This window comes from Tamandua tetradactyla, chromosome 6 (assembly GCF_023851605.1).
Source record: "Tamandua tetradactyla isolate mTamTet1 chromosome 6, mTamTet1.pri, whole genome shotgun sequence".
Classification (NCBI taxonomy): Eukaryota; Metazoa; Chordata; class Mammalia; order Pilosa; family Myrmecophagidae; genus Tamandua; species Tamandua tetradactyla.
Window position 1 is genome coordinate 156,876,171 of NC_135332.1, and position 15,008 is coordinate 156,891,178.

A 15,008-nucleotide genomic window follows, 5' to 3' on the forward strand; every position below is an offset into this window, starting at 1 on the left:
CTTTTAATACATTCCTGTGGATGCAGACCAGTTATAGGTGGGACCTTCTGGTAGGTTATTTCAATTGAAATGTAACTCACCCCATTCAAGGTGGGCCTTAATCCTTTTAGTGGAGTACTTTGTGAGAGGATAAAACACATACCAAAGTAGAGAGATAAAAGCAAGAGAGGCTCACAGAGAGAAAAAGCCCCCAGAGCTGCTGAGAGAGGAAGCTGCTGAAACCAGAAGTTGAAAGTAACGAAACCCAGGAGAGAAGGACCAGCAGACATTGCCATGTGTCTTCCCATGTGATAGAGGTGTCCCAAATAACAGTGGCTTTTCTTCAGAGAAGGTTTGATTCTGTTGATGACTTAATTTGGACATTCTCACAGCCTTAGAACTGTAAATTATTAATCCAATAAATCCCTATTGTAAAAGCCAAGCTATTTTTGGTGTATTGCATTCCAGCAGCTTTAGCAAACTGAAACACCCTCCTTCTCACAAACTCCTCACTTCCTATTAATATAACAAATTGGTCTATCTGTTAAAGTTATTTCCAAAGACTGTTAAGTCATATTAAATTATTTGTAATTATTTCAGCATTCAAATGTTTCTTCTTCACATTTTTCACCAATGTTTATCCCAATTCATCTCATATATGATTTATTGAATATTCTTATAATTCTTTATTCACACATATTTTTGGTAAACAGCATAAAATAAAATAAGCATTGTTTAAAATCTGGTATATAGCCAGGTAGACCCATCTTTTTCATTTAGTAATGCATAGTCTTTGGTTTGACTATCAAATTTCAAATATACAGATGTGATTTCATGGTATGTCTAAGATTAGCATTCATGTAAGGGATTAATTAGAAAAAAAGGTGCTTGGTAGTGCTTCAGAGAATTTAAAAGTAAAAGTCCAATAGGCTTCACATTCTATAAGTTCAATGTGGGATCTTGATTTTTGTTTTCTAAATTTTGTTCTCTAATGTGCAATCATTAAACAAACAGTTTCCTCATTAAAAACTTTTACTGTCTCATTGATATATGTCAGGTTTTGAATAGTGTTCACCCAGGACAAGTGACATGCAACATAATTTTTCTTCATATGTCTTATTCATACATCATGTTGTGTTAACTCCACAAAACAGTCAAAATGTCACCATTTCTGTTGGTGCTCATTGATTCATTCAAAAAATATTTAGTGAGCATATACTGCCAGGCAGACTGTTGGCTGCAAGAACAGGCTTGATTATTTGCCCCATGAGCTTACAGATCATTAGCTAAGTAATAACAGTAAAGTGTGATGGGTGTTATGATAAGGAAATTACACAGAGATATGAAAACATATAGCAAAGAGACTTAACCTTGTCTCAAGTTCATGGAGTGTCTTCCACGAGAGCTGTATTTAAACAGATGCAGAAATGAGGAGTAGGAATAAGCCAAGGGATCATGAAGAGGATTGCAGGCAGAAATAACAACATGCACAAAGGCCAGAGGCAAAAAAGATGCACACTTGTATAATGAAGTGAAATAGAATAGAAGAGGCAAGAAATGAGGACAGAGCACAGAGAGTAAGCAACTCTCAAGGATTTAAGGAAATGTGAGGGTGTTGGGGGAAGGGTAATTAAAGGAATTCAAGCAGGAGAGTGGTAGAATTAAATTTTTATTTTCAGAAGGTTACTCTGTTTTCCCTATGGAGAATGCATTGAAGGAGAATAAGAACTTGGTTCAGGGATGACAGCTACTTGAATTTGGAAGGGAAAAGGGTATATGGAGAGAAGTAGAATTATTGGACAAATTTGTGGAAGACAGACCTGATATATTTCATTGTTCAGAGTAGGAGACAGAGAAATACAATAAGATTTCTGGCTTGTACAACTGAATGGATGAGATGCCCATTCTGAGGTAGAGAATATTGAGGAAGGCCCATAATTTTGAAGAAAATTCATGAAATCAGTTTGGGTCAGGTTGCATTTGAGATGCCAAGATGTTCAGCTTAAAATGTCCAATGGCTAGCTGAATATATAGTGTGAAGCTTAGGTGAGAGGTTTAGGTTAGATACCTAGGCTTGGAAATCATTTTTTACTCAGTCTTTCATCTGAAAAATGCTTTCTGATTGTCTATTATGAGTCCGGTCCTGGACATGGCAGCTGAAGCTGGGGAAGTGAACAAAGTAGCAGAGTGAATGATATAATGTGACATGAGCAAAGTCTAAAGAATCTTGCAAATGCCAATATTTGAAGGATGGGTTGAAGAGGAAGAGGAGACAATGCAGGAGATATAAAAGCAAGAGCCACAGATACAGAAAAGAAAAGACAACAAAATCTAAGAGAGTACCATGCTACTAAGCTAAGCTAAAAAAAAGCTAAGGAGACAAAAAGTGTTTTAAGAGTGAGGAAAGAATCAGTATTGCTGACAGAACAAGAAAGATGAGCAATGGATTTAGTGACAGGACCTCAATCATTACTAGGAAAGTGGATTGATTATTATGTCAGGTGCTGAAGCCACATTGTACTGCATACAGCAGTGAGGTCAAAAGCCAAGAATGATAACTGGATGGAAAAAATGCCAGAATTTTATTATTTTTAAGATAAAATAGAAGTGAGTAAGATGATGCCCAATGTACACATACTTCTTGATAACCTTGATAGGTTTACAGCCAGATGACATGGTAAAATTTCTGAGAAGGTTCTAAAGGTGCCATCTCATTTCAGATCCTCTATTCCCCCTGGAATATGGACAGTCCTAAAGCTCTTGTTAATTCTACTGTTGTTAAGATAGGATTGACTGGTTATGTCAAAATTGTACAAGAAGGCCGTATAGTTTATGGTATAGCTACCTAGAATATGGGCATATGTCTAGTGTATTTTGCCTTTTAATGTCTTTAAAACACTGAAAAAATATATTTCATGTTTTCTGATACCTGTCAAGAATTATTTTTTAATTTACTGAAAAAAAATAAAGATACATTTTTTAAGTTGATTTTCTTTTCTTTTTTTTTTTTCTAACGTGGGCAGGCACCGGGAAATGAACCCAGGTCTCCGGCATGGCAGGAGAGAATTCTGCTACTGAGCCACCATCACACTGCCCTTTAAGTTGATGTTTAAATGAAAATTTTACTTTTCTTTAATACCAGTTTGAATTGATGGTTTCCTTCCTACTTTTTCCATTACTGTTGCATATCTGCAGTTTCTAAAGGAAAACCTTACGAATTGAGTGGAGAAATAGTTGTCATTTATATGAAAGATATAGGTATTTTTTTGCGTGGGCAGGTACCAGGAATCGAACCTGGGTCTCTGGTATGGCAGGCAAGAGCTCTCCCACTGAGCCACTGTTGCCCACCCCTATAGGTAATATTTTGTGAAGCAAAATAAATTTCCATAGAGTGTATACTGAATCAGCAGTAAAACATCATCAATTTATCTAGACACACTCTCCTTGTAAAATAGAAAAACTGGTCAAATTGCTACCCTCAGAAAATGATAACAATTAAAATAGTATGGTAGACACTGTTGAGTGAACAGAACAGTATCCCTCTTCTTCGCTAATAGAGACCTGGTTTTGTTCCATTAAATGAGAACTGTGTATTCCACAGAAGGCTGAGCCCCTCACCAATGCTAGAGAGTTCATTTTTATTTGAGCCAAATCATTATAAATCTCTTCTTATTGCCCAAAATTTTGTTACCAATTGCATTATAATTGCAATTCTGGCAGATAAAACAGGAAGGAAAGTCTGATCATGTTTATTTTCTTAACTTTTGAAAAAACACATAAGATAGGGACATTCCTTTTTGGTATTGACCATTGCTGGGTAAGACTGTTGTGTCTGGAGCTTTTGCAGCCTTATTAAGACCATGAGGAAGGAAACCCAAAGACTGAGGCCAAAATGCTGAGGATGCCAGAGCAGAAAGACGGAAATCATCTGGTATGACAAATTGAATTTCTGAAATAAATAACCCACAAATCATGTTAACTCAGGACTCTATGTTATGCAGGAGAACATATTTTCTTCTTCCTTTGCCATCTTAAATTGGACAGTTACTTACAGGTTAAAACAAAAAACTAATAATAAATATCTATCTAATAATTTCAATCATGTCAGTCAAAGTGCACGCTAAAATTTTAGAAATAACATTCATCCAACCATCTCTGAAAAGATTAAACACCAAACTTACAATGAAAAGAAGAAAAATTTAAATATCCTTACTTACTTGAATGCCAGCTCCTTCCGGCACAGTGATCTTCCATACACAATTCAAATTGTTGTCATAAGGCTCAGGGTATCCAGGAGACAAAATGGTCCCTTTACGCTTAGTTAAAGTTCCACCGCAGGGCACTAAAATTAAAGAAATCCAAGGGAGGAAGTTAAGTCTAATGTAAAGGATCAAAAGAAGAAAAAAGGACAATGATAACATCTTAGATTCTAGACTTACAAATGCAACCAAATCGTACAACTGTTGAAAACTCAAGGACAATGAAAATGAAGTCTTCCAATATCACAAAATCATTTTAAAATTAGACGGCATTAATGGATGACCTTACAATGCCATATTGAAGATCATACTATAATTAACTCGATAATAGCATCTCATTTGTACTATAATACTAAAAAGGGCATCAACTACATCTGCCTTAAAAATAAATCACATCTAGATATGTAATTTTTGAAGAATTATTTGAAAGTATTTATTACTTTTCTCTTATGCATCCTTTGAAAAGTAATAGCATACTTTGAGCAGTAATGATCATGACAATTATTATTAACCTTTATATGGAGTCTACTATGTGCCAGGCACTCTTCTAAGCACTTTGCATATTTTAACTCATTTATCCCAATACTCTATAAGATTTGAATAAATATTGTCCCCATTGTGCAGCTGAGGAAACAGAGGCACTAAGAGATTAAATCACTTGCCCAGGTTCATATATTTAGTGAGAGATGGAAACGGGATTTGAATCCCAGCAGTTTAAATCCAGAGTCCATGTTCTTCAGTGGAAGGAAGACACTGGATTTGATTCTAGTCTGATTATTGCCAGTACAACCACTACAAGAAAGAATAAGTATGTAGAGCTACTCTGAAGTCAATAAAGGCTGCTGTCATTATGAGATATACTAATCTGAAAGTAATATCCTCATACCTCTAGTACTCTCAGAGTGATTATAGGCATGACCTATTCTCAAGTTTAAATACTGTGTGACTTTGGACATATTCCTGAAAGCCTTTGAATCTCAAGTACCTTACAGGGGAAGTACAGATACTATCATTTCCATAGGACTTCAGTGAGAAATATACAAATACGGTAAAAAAATACAAGGAAGCTTGAAATATTGTAAGGAGTCAAATTGTATTTCTTGTTGCTATTGTTATTTCTATTATTAAATACCAACGGCACCGTGGTTTTCCATGCATTTGTCCTAGTCTGGTTGTAATGGCGAAATGTAAGTGTATATATTTTGCAACTTCTTTAAAACAGTATAGTTTTATGCCTCTTCTAAAGCCTAATGCAAAAACTTAGGGCAATTACTCAAAAAGATGCTACAAACTATTTTTTATAATGTGAATAATGTATTTTTAGAGAAAATGTATTTGTTCTGTTTTCTTTCACAGCACTGTTTTGGGGTTATATACATATTCAGTTTAAGTTGTCCAGAAAGAATAGAACCCCTGTAAAGAGGAAACCAACAATTCTATATGACTGGAGGAAGCATGCCAGGGGCAGAAGACGAATTGTAAAACAGAGATTTCACCCCAAAAATAGAGGAAAAAAGTGGTTAATGAAGTTCTGACTCTGAGCTGAAAGAAAGTACTTCACACACGCTCTTCCTTGCCAACCTTTCCGCTACTGATTTATAATCTCACTCTCCTTTCTTTTTTCTAGGTTATCACAATAACATGGTCTCACTGTGGTTTATATATTTTCCATGTAATGTATTTTTCATATTACTGTCAAAATGATCTTCCTAGAAATGAAATCTAATCATTACCAGCCATGGTGACTTTTTAGAACCTAGTTAACATTATATCACCCTCTAGAGCAACGAATTTCCACATCACATAGAGAAAATTCAATCTCACCCTGGCCTTCAGGGTTCTACGTGCTCTGCACCTGCTCTGCCTCTCTGAACTCATCGCTTATCTCTCTTGCCATCATTTGCTGTGTTCCGGCATCTGGGCTCTGCTGGGGCTTCTTCCCTCTTGTGGGCTATACGCGTGCTCATTCCCCATACCTGCATATATCCCCCCTTCCATTTAAAAAAGCAGCAACCCAGGATGTCTTCTCTAATCCCCAGCTCCTGTTGTACTGTTCCCCACAGTATTTAACACTACAGAAAGAAAATAATATATTTGTGGATGTATTATTTTTCTGCCTCTGCCCACTAAAATGTAAGCTCCACCCGGCAGGCATCCTGTTTGCTTACTCAATGTTAGGTCCCTGTGCCTAAAATAGTGCCTGGCACTCAGTCAGCACTCAATAAAGCCCTGTTGAAAACTTGTTTGAATGACTGGTTGTGGCCAGTCACTGGACAATTGAAATAATAATCATATCTACTTCCCAGAGTTGATATCAATATTACATAGGGTAATGTTTAATAGTGCTTCGTACAAGTATTCATATCTAGTAAATTCCTTTTTCATGAATGAATGGATGGATGAATAAATAAATCAATTATTACAGTTAAGATTATGTATATATTTCTCCCATCTATCCCTTTCACAATCTAAGAAAAGAGGATAAACACAGATATTGCCATGGAGACACTACAAGTAAAGGTAGCTTTTTCTGGGTCTCTGAAGGATTTGAATAAAACAGACCTAGAGTAGGGTGTTGGGATAAGTAGCTAATTAAAGACTTGTTGCCTAAGGGGAGTAAATGGCTGCTTCAGGGGCTTTTCAAAAGAGACCCCCCACAGACAGAAGTACTTAAGCCTAAAGCCATATATTGTCAAAGCTATTAATGACTGCAGGGGGTTATTTGAACAATAGAGTCTCAGAGAGAGGAGAGCCTGGGGGGTTATGTATTTGAAAACTTGTGGAAAAATCTGAATAATAGTAAGTCAAATTTGGAAGATAAAAATTCAGTCTTGAGTACAAGCTTTATTTTTCAATTTTACATTTGTTCCAACTGCAGTTTTCTTATTAAAATGTAATTGTATTTAATTGCAACTTATCTAAGAATGAATTAATACTATAGATTTGTACAAGATAATAAAAACTGTTTTGCTACTGGTTATTCAAATTAATTGTGTGTCCTCTGACTTGGTATTTGACCATTTTACCTACAAAAGTAAAATCACATTACATGACCAATGGGGCTGCTTTCCAGTCAACCGTTTATTTCATTATTTCAGTGTGTGCAAAATTACTGAACATTTTAACACACTTCATTTTTGTTTGCTTTTCTTAATGAGATTAAAAACAAAAATGAATGTGTTAATAGTCATAATAATTGTGAAATTGAAGCAATAACAATTGAGAGAGAAATCATTAGGAATGCAAAAAGCTACATTCTTTGGTTACAATTGAATGCTCACTTGGCTTAAGCTGATGACTGAGCTTCATTGAATTGTGAAGGCAGAGAAAAAATAAATTATCATAATGTGTAAAGTCCTGTAAATAGATTGTTAGAGATTATGTCTAAATAGGGAAGTTTCTCTCTCAGAAAAAAATTTCCCAAGTGAATATATTGCTCAAGTTTCACCCACGTATCTCTTTCAGATGACTTTGGAATTCCAGGCTGCTTGTAAAGATCTAAAAACACAAAGCAAGCCAGATTTCCACCACCATTGCCATGTTCCACCACCATTTGGTGGAACACTGAATTTGAAGACATCTGGGAAGCTGACCAAAGAAATTATTATTTGCTAAATTTAATTCATTGAACAAAATGGCAGTTCCCCTTTTGTTTGAATATAACAACAACACAACAGGGTGGTAGTGAGATAGATTAAGAAACTATATATTTATATTAAGTATTTACATATATATATGTGTGTGTGTGTATATATATACATACCCAAATATATATATATAAAGTATGGTAGATAAAGATAGCTGCTGTAAAGGAAAAGCAGGCTAAGGGTATGAAGAGTAAATAGGGGGCAGGTGGAAAAAACTATTTTAGTTAGACTGGTCAAGAAAGATCACCAGTTTAACAAAATGATAGAACAAGCCAAAAAGACATGAGGAGAATGTATGTTCCAAGCAGAAGGAACAGAAAGTTCAAAGGCCCTGAGGCAGATAATTTTTTATCTAGATAACATACATTTTGATAATAAACACAAATTATAAAAAATGCTACAAAAGCTACCTAAGATAGCATTGTACTGGACCTTCATATTTGAGTCTTTTAAGATACCCAGCTTAACATTTTTATTTAAAAGTTTGAGGCTAAATTGAAAATATATGTCTTTATGTATGTAAAAATTAGTAATTAGACCAAACTGTGAAACCTAAACTGAGCTATCTTTTGAGTGTCAATTAGAACCACCACCTTTCGATTTCTTCTCTCATGTGAAACATACACGTCCTTCTGTTATATGTTCACCTATCCGGATTAACACCTATTCTACAAGGAAGACCATTAAAAAGTGATATAAGGTTATATATCCTTTTCATGCAATCTTGGCAGCAAACACAAGTCATCTGATATAGTTATTTATTTCTAGTAATGTGCTTTGTAACCAATGAAAAATAAAAGTAGTTCGTTCTGTGTTAGAAGACTCTACATGAATGTGCAACAGACTTCTCAGGAAGCCCAGGAGTCTACAGACAGCTGGCTGTGAGACAGAGGCACTGGATGGGCTCCTGAGTACCTCATCTTTCATCCTCAAAGAAGAAAGTGATTTCAGGATGAGTCGAGGTTGGTAACAGTAACCTAACATTGACTTCCTAAATGGAATGTCACTCGTGGACCAGAGCATGGTCTGAAAGGACTTCCATGGGATTTAGTGCCTGCTAGGAGCTGCTGTCTTTGCTGAACTCACATCATTTGTAATCATTCAAAAAAGATAATTTCTCATTAGTATATGAACTCACAGTAAAGTAACATAATCTTCCTTTTATTGACTTGGATTTTTATATCTGATATCAAAAAATGCTATAAAATCATGTGAAATAGGGGCTTTCTTCTGCTTTATGCAAAAATTGAGACTCTAGAACCATTTTCTGTCCTGAGTTTAGGCTCAGATCAACACCTTGGTTTGGCGTTTGATAGTGCCGTGTTCTTAACTCTCCATCTCATACAAATATTCTCTCTTCCTCTCTCATTTCCATTTCCTCTTCATAAAATCCTTTCATTTTTCTTTTTTCCTTTTTTCTCCATGTCGGCTCATTTCTCCCTTCTCTCTCTCCCCCCCTTTCTGTCCCTGTCTCATCTTCACACCCTCAGGGACAAGAGAAAACTTCTTTATTTGGATACTGTAACATTTGAGTTTTCTTGAGGGAAGCTCAGAATGGGAAACAGAGTACAAACCTTGGTTAAATACATATTTTCAAGGTTGAAAAAAATTAGAGTAATCATTATTTTAATTTTAGCTTCATTTTTATTTTATGTTAAACACCATTGACAACAATGTAACAAACCAAACTATGCAAGCATGCCTGTCATTTTAAGTCTGTTGCTCCTCAACCATTTAACATTAAATGTATCAGTTGGTGAAAAGAAATCTCACAGTCCCCCTAAACAGCATACACTAATGAGTAATTACCATTTTTAAATGATTACAAACGATATTTATTTAAAGTAATGCATCTGTAACCAAATAGTCCTTAAATTGTATATCTCAGGTTTTACTAACTTCATAAAAGCACTTTGGGGACAGTTGGATTGTTTCAATTACATGACTGTTTCTTTGCTCATTCTTTTCTCTCTTTTCTCCCCCAAATAACTTCCTTCAGATATGGTTCAGGATAGAATTTCTATTCCTCATATACTGCCCACTGTTTTTTAGGAAAGATCTGCTGTCTCATGTTTAATTAAGTTCAGTGCTCTCTTCATGCAAAACACTTTGTCCTTATAAACCCTTCTTATGGCTTCTTTTACATCTTCATTCTCAGCTATTGTATCAACTCACATTAATCCCAATTTATTGAACACTGCAGCATTGTAATACTGTTTTCAAATACCAGCCAGCCACGGGCCTGACACTGCAACAGCAGACCAGCTCCCCTTTTTGACCACAGTTATTATTTTTACACTAAAAGTAAAATTGCCATAATATTTCTGCAAAGATTTCTTTGAAATTTTAAATACAAATAAAAATGTCGCATTAAAAAAATCCTAAATTATTAGAGTTGTAAAGAATGATAGAAGTCAATGCTTTCAGCCTTTTCCAAAATTCAGAAACCTTCTATGGAAGATAATTTTTACACATAATAATCTTATAGTGGTATTAAAACCACATATCAACAAATGAAAATCAGGGCTAGCAAACTTTTATTCATGCTGTATGTACGTCCTGTATTCTGGATCCAATATCTTTAAAATTGTAGTCTTTTCTCTGGATTTTATAGTGGAAAATTTGGCAACAACAAAAATAGCTTAATAGTTCCTGAGTATTTACTAGGTTGCAAGAACTATGCCAAGGCCTTCACATTTTATATTATTTCAAAAGCCACAACATTCTATGAGAGGGTCCCCTTATTTTCTCATTTTAACAACAGGGGAATCAAAGATCCTAGATGATGTAAATATTCCCAGATCACAGAGTAACTCATTTCAGTTCTGTGCTAAGTCAAAGCCCAAGATATCTACTCAAGAATAAACTAACTCATGTGCTGAGAACCTGCTATAATTAACAGCTGAGAGGAATTTATTCAGTTTTACATACTTTTCTATAATGTTGCACTATTCATTAGGAAATTAGCATAACAAATATATAAACAGAAACTTTAAAGAGTAACTCATAAATTTACATTTCAGTACTTTGCATATGTTAGTGTTTCAAATATTTTAAAGAGGAATAAGATCTATTTTTTCAATAATATGAACGATTAATGAGCTAGTTTATGAGCTCCTACATGTCATCATATCAGTCTGTCTTTATGATAAAGGAATTTTAATCAGACATGAGATTAAATGAAGATGACTGTTTTCTAGCTACTTCCTACTGTATTTGATATTTCCTATCAATATCTATACAAATCAGCTAAAAGTGCCATACAAATGATGTAAATAATTACTGGGAAAAGTGATATTTACAAGGAAACATTTTAAAAGCCATTTGAGGTTGAATAGATTTAGTATTATCATGTGTCTCTCTTCAATTATTAAACAGATTTAAGGCACTGTAATTTCCAATTTATGCATATTGCATGACTAGTCTTGGCATAGACATATAGCAACATTTCTTTCAGCTCATTATTCCTTTAGTTTAGGATAATTTATTTATTATTATTTTATAACGGTATGATGTTAACAGATGTTGTGGTTCAGAAGAAGGAACATTATCTGCCTTGTCATCATGAGGGTGTAAGTACTTAAGAGGGGCGTCCCTAGGGTTCTCTGAACCAAAGCCCTAAACTAGGCACGGAGTAGGAGGAATATCAATGCTGCTGATTTATTTTCCTTTACTGGTTGATTGCCAAAAGGATTTTAATAAGGTCAGAAATTCTGCATCATAAATAAGATGAAGAAAGCTAATTGGGAAATAATTAGCTTACGAGTAAAAGATAAAGAGAAGCCATACTCCATCAATTAGCTCAGGCTGTGGAGGCTGAAAAAGTTAGTTTCAAGTTCTGCCTCCACTCCACCCAATACTATGCTATGTCATGTTAAAAAGAGCCAGTTACACCTCTAAGATTGGGTTTATTCATCAGTAAATTCAGAGTGACTTCTCCATAAATTTGCTGTGAGGATGCACTTAAACATGTATTCTAAGTATTTAGCATAGAACTTGGCAAATAGTAAGCATTATGTAAATGATAACCATATTACAAATTGTGGTTTTAAAGCTAAAAGATGAGAAACTTGAAGACATTTACAGTCTTCTGGTAGTTTATTATTTTTGTAGGTGGTATTTAAAAACTGATAGAATAATAAAGAATACTTCACATTCCATTTATTGCAGTCAGTAGAAATAAAATATTTATTGTAAGAAAAATGCCCAGATGCATGTGTTTTGGGAAGTAGTGATATAATGTTCCCAGAGAGACAGGGTGACTATCTCTTTCTTTTTAATTGTGACAGCCCACATTTATGACATTGCCCCAGCATATTTATTATATCCTGGTTTGAATGGTAAAAAATATATTTTACCTAGTTAGAGCAGATACAGCCTATATAAAAATATATGTCCTATGAATGCATATCAACAGACTTTATACCCACTCCTTTCTCTATGGAAATGAGTATACCTTCCATATCATTTCACAATTTAAAATATGTATTTTATTCTAATGGCCTATTAGCTAATATTAAGTGAATCAATATGTTTAAGAGCATTAAGAGCATGAAATAAAAACTATTGATACATGTAATTTTTCCAGGTAAGACAAAAAGTGTTATTAAAATTTTGGAATGTATTTGTGTGTATGTTACATGTTTGCAATAAAATACACGTGAATTATCTATGGGAGTGCAATGAGGTTATAAAAAAATAAATAAAAATGCCCTGTAGCTTTCACTTGGAAAAAAATCCTCATTGTACAAATCACATACCAACAAATTTAATGAGAAAGAGCCCAATTTATTAGATCTGTTAACCTGAGAATGATTTTTACACCTTTCTTTTTAATTAATTACATAATTAAAAAAAAACCTTCCTGTTATGTTATTAGAATTGAAAAAAGGACAACTTTCTATCCTACATTTTCTACATCTATAGAACTTTCCAAGAAACAAAACCCATTTTAATGATGCTGAAATACTACAAGATGGTAAACTATTAAAGGAACCACAATTTTAGATAGTATATATTCTATTTGCCAATTGTTTTAGTTTTCCTGAACTACTAAGAGAAATACCACACAATAAATTGGCTTAAACGACTAGAATCTATTGTCTCAAGTTTCAGAGGCTAAAAATATTGCTTCCTTCAGAGCTGGGAGAATCTTGTGCTGGCTGTGGACAATCCTTGGCATTCCTTGGATTTCTAGTCAATGATAATGTCCTCTCCCTTCTCATCTGGGTTCCAACTGACTTACTGCTTCTGGCTCCCCCATGACTTTCTATTATTATGACAAAATTAATTTTTTTTATAAAGGATTCTAGCAATCTGGATTAAGGTCTACACTCATACAGTGAGCCATACCTTAACTAAAATAATATCTTCAAGAGAATCTATATACAATGGGTTCACACCTACGGGAATGCATTTTAAAATTAAAAGCACGTCTAAATTGGGGTTCATAATTCAATCTACCACAGCAAGGAAACTTAGATATAGCACTGCAAAAGTAAAATTAGAAACGATGAGTTTTCTGGCTAATCCCATGCATTCTACTTCTTCAAAATTTTAGCATTTATATTTGGGAAAAACTGAGAAAATCTTTTATTTTATTTATCTTTCATACATATCTAATAGAAATAGTAAAGAAATACAGGTTTATTTACTAACTCATATATTCTAATGTTTTAGATGCTGAAGTATGTCCAGAATAATCAACATGGTCAGCTTCCATGATTCATAAAAGATATGTGGATTCTTTATATAGCAGTATAGAAATTTTTGTATATATATATATATTATATATATATATATATAATATATATATACATGTTTTAGTGATGGGGAGCCTTCTGTAAGCAAAGGACACAAAATTATAATTATATTTAATTATATATATATAATATATAATTTTATATATTAGGCACAAAAGTATATTTATTTATAATTGGAGAATAGATTACAGATTTTAAAAAGTTGGCAAATACCATAGATATTACAAAGTTGAGACAAACAATGTACTTCAATTAATTAACTGCTTAACTTTTTGCTTGGATACAGCATAACAAATAAATTATTAAAAAGATTAAGGCAGTATTCATAGAGTTGTAATGGAAGAATTCATTCTAATATAAAATATGTACAATCACAAAGCATATAAACTATATACTCACCAATACAGGTGGGCAAGGAATCATTCCACTGGGCCAGAGAATTGGGCACTGTATCACATCTAATTGCTATTGATCCATGGAGAATATATCCTGGATTACATTCAAAAAGAACCAATGAACCAACTGCAAATTCATTACCAATCCTTCTTCCAAATCTTGGTTCAGGCACAGAACTGCATTGTGTAGAACTTGTTCTAGGAACAGCTGCATACAAATAATTGTTACTTTAGTGGCATATTTGGTAGAGGAATACAGATTTCAAAGTGTAACTATTTAAACAGATTTCAAAAATACCTTCACTTTTGATCAGAACTTAAAAATTTGAAAATATTTCTAAAAGTACTAAATTTCATGCAAAATAAAATACAACCTAAAATAAATGCAAAAAATAAAATAAAATAAAATAAATGCAAATATTGCTATTATAATCAGAAATTTCCACTAAAACATTTCATTTTTATTCACTAAGCAATATCAAGTATTTATTTTTAATTTTTCTCTTAAGATATCTGTAATATAACAAAATAGTTTGAATTAGCTATTTCAATATGGGATAAAAGTTGAATGATTCTTTTTCCTTTTAAACTTGGATATATGATTCAAACCTGGATATATGATTCAAAACTATGTCTCATGTTACAAGAGATAAAATCACATTTTTGTTTCAGTATTTGTTCCTTAAAAATCAAAGATTTATAAAACTAAATGTATCCGGTTCCTGGTGCCTGCCCAGTCAAAAACGTTAAGTAATTAATTAACTAATAAAATAAAATAAAATAAATATAACATCTTATTAATTAATAGCATATTCACAGATCTTAGTTGTTCAAAACAATGTCTACATTCAGGCTAAGTAGAATAAATCAGACAGATTAACAACAATAGAAGTTTTTACTTTAACAATCATATATCAAATTTGAAATTATTTTTAGGCTTTATAAATACAGCCTTAATTACATTTT

General features: G+C 33.4%; 1 protein-coding gene and 1 pseudogene across 1 annotated transcript in view; both read right to left on the minus strand.

Moving 5' to 3' along the window:
• Window positions 1-15,008, minus strand: part of CSMD3 (CUB and Sushi multiple domains 3) — a 1,056,828-nt gene that overhangs the window by 133,739 nt on the left and 908,081 nt on the right. Inside the window, exons 35-36 of the mRNA XM_077163312.1 lie at window positions 14,047-14,250; window positions 4,197-4,321 (exon numbers count right to left, since the gene is read on the minus strand). Of these exons, the coding sequence (XP_077019427.1) occupies window positions 4,197-4,321; window positions 14,047-14,250 (329 nt within the window). The remainder of the gene's footprint in view (window positions 1-4,196; window positions 4,322-14,046; window positions 14,251-15,008) is intronic.
• LOC143685747 (cytochrome b-c1 complex subunit 7 pseudogene) lies at window positions 9,819-10,062 on the minus strand (annotated as a pseudogene).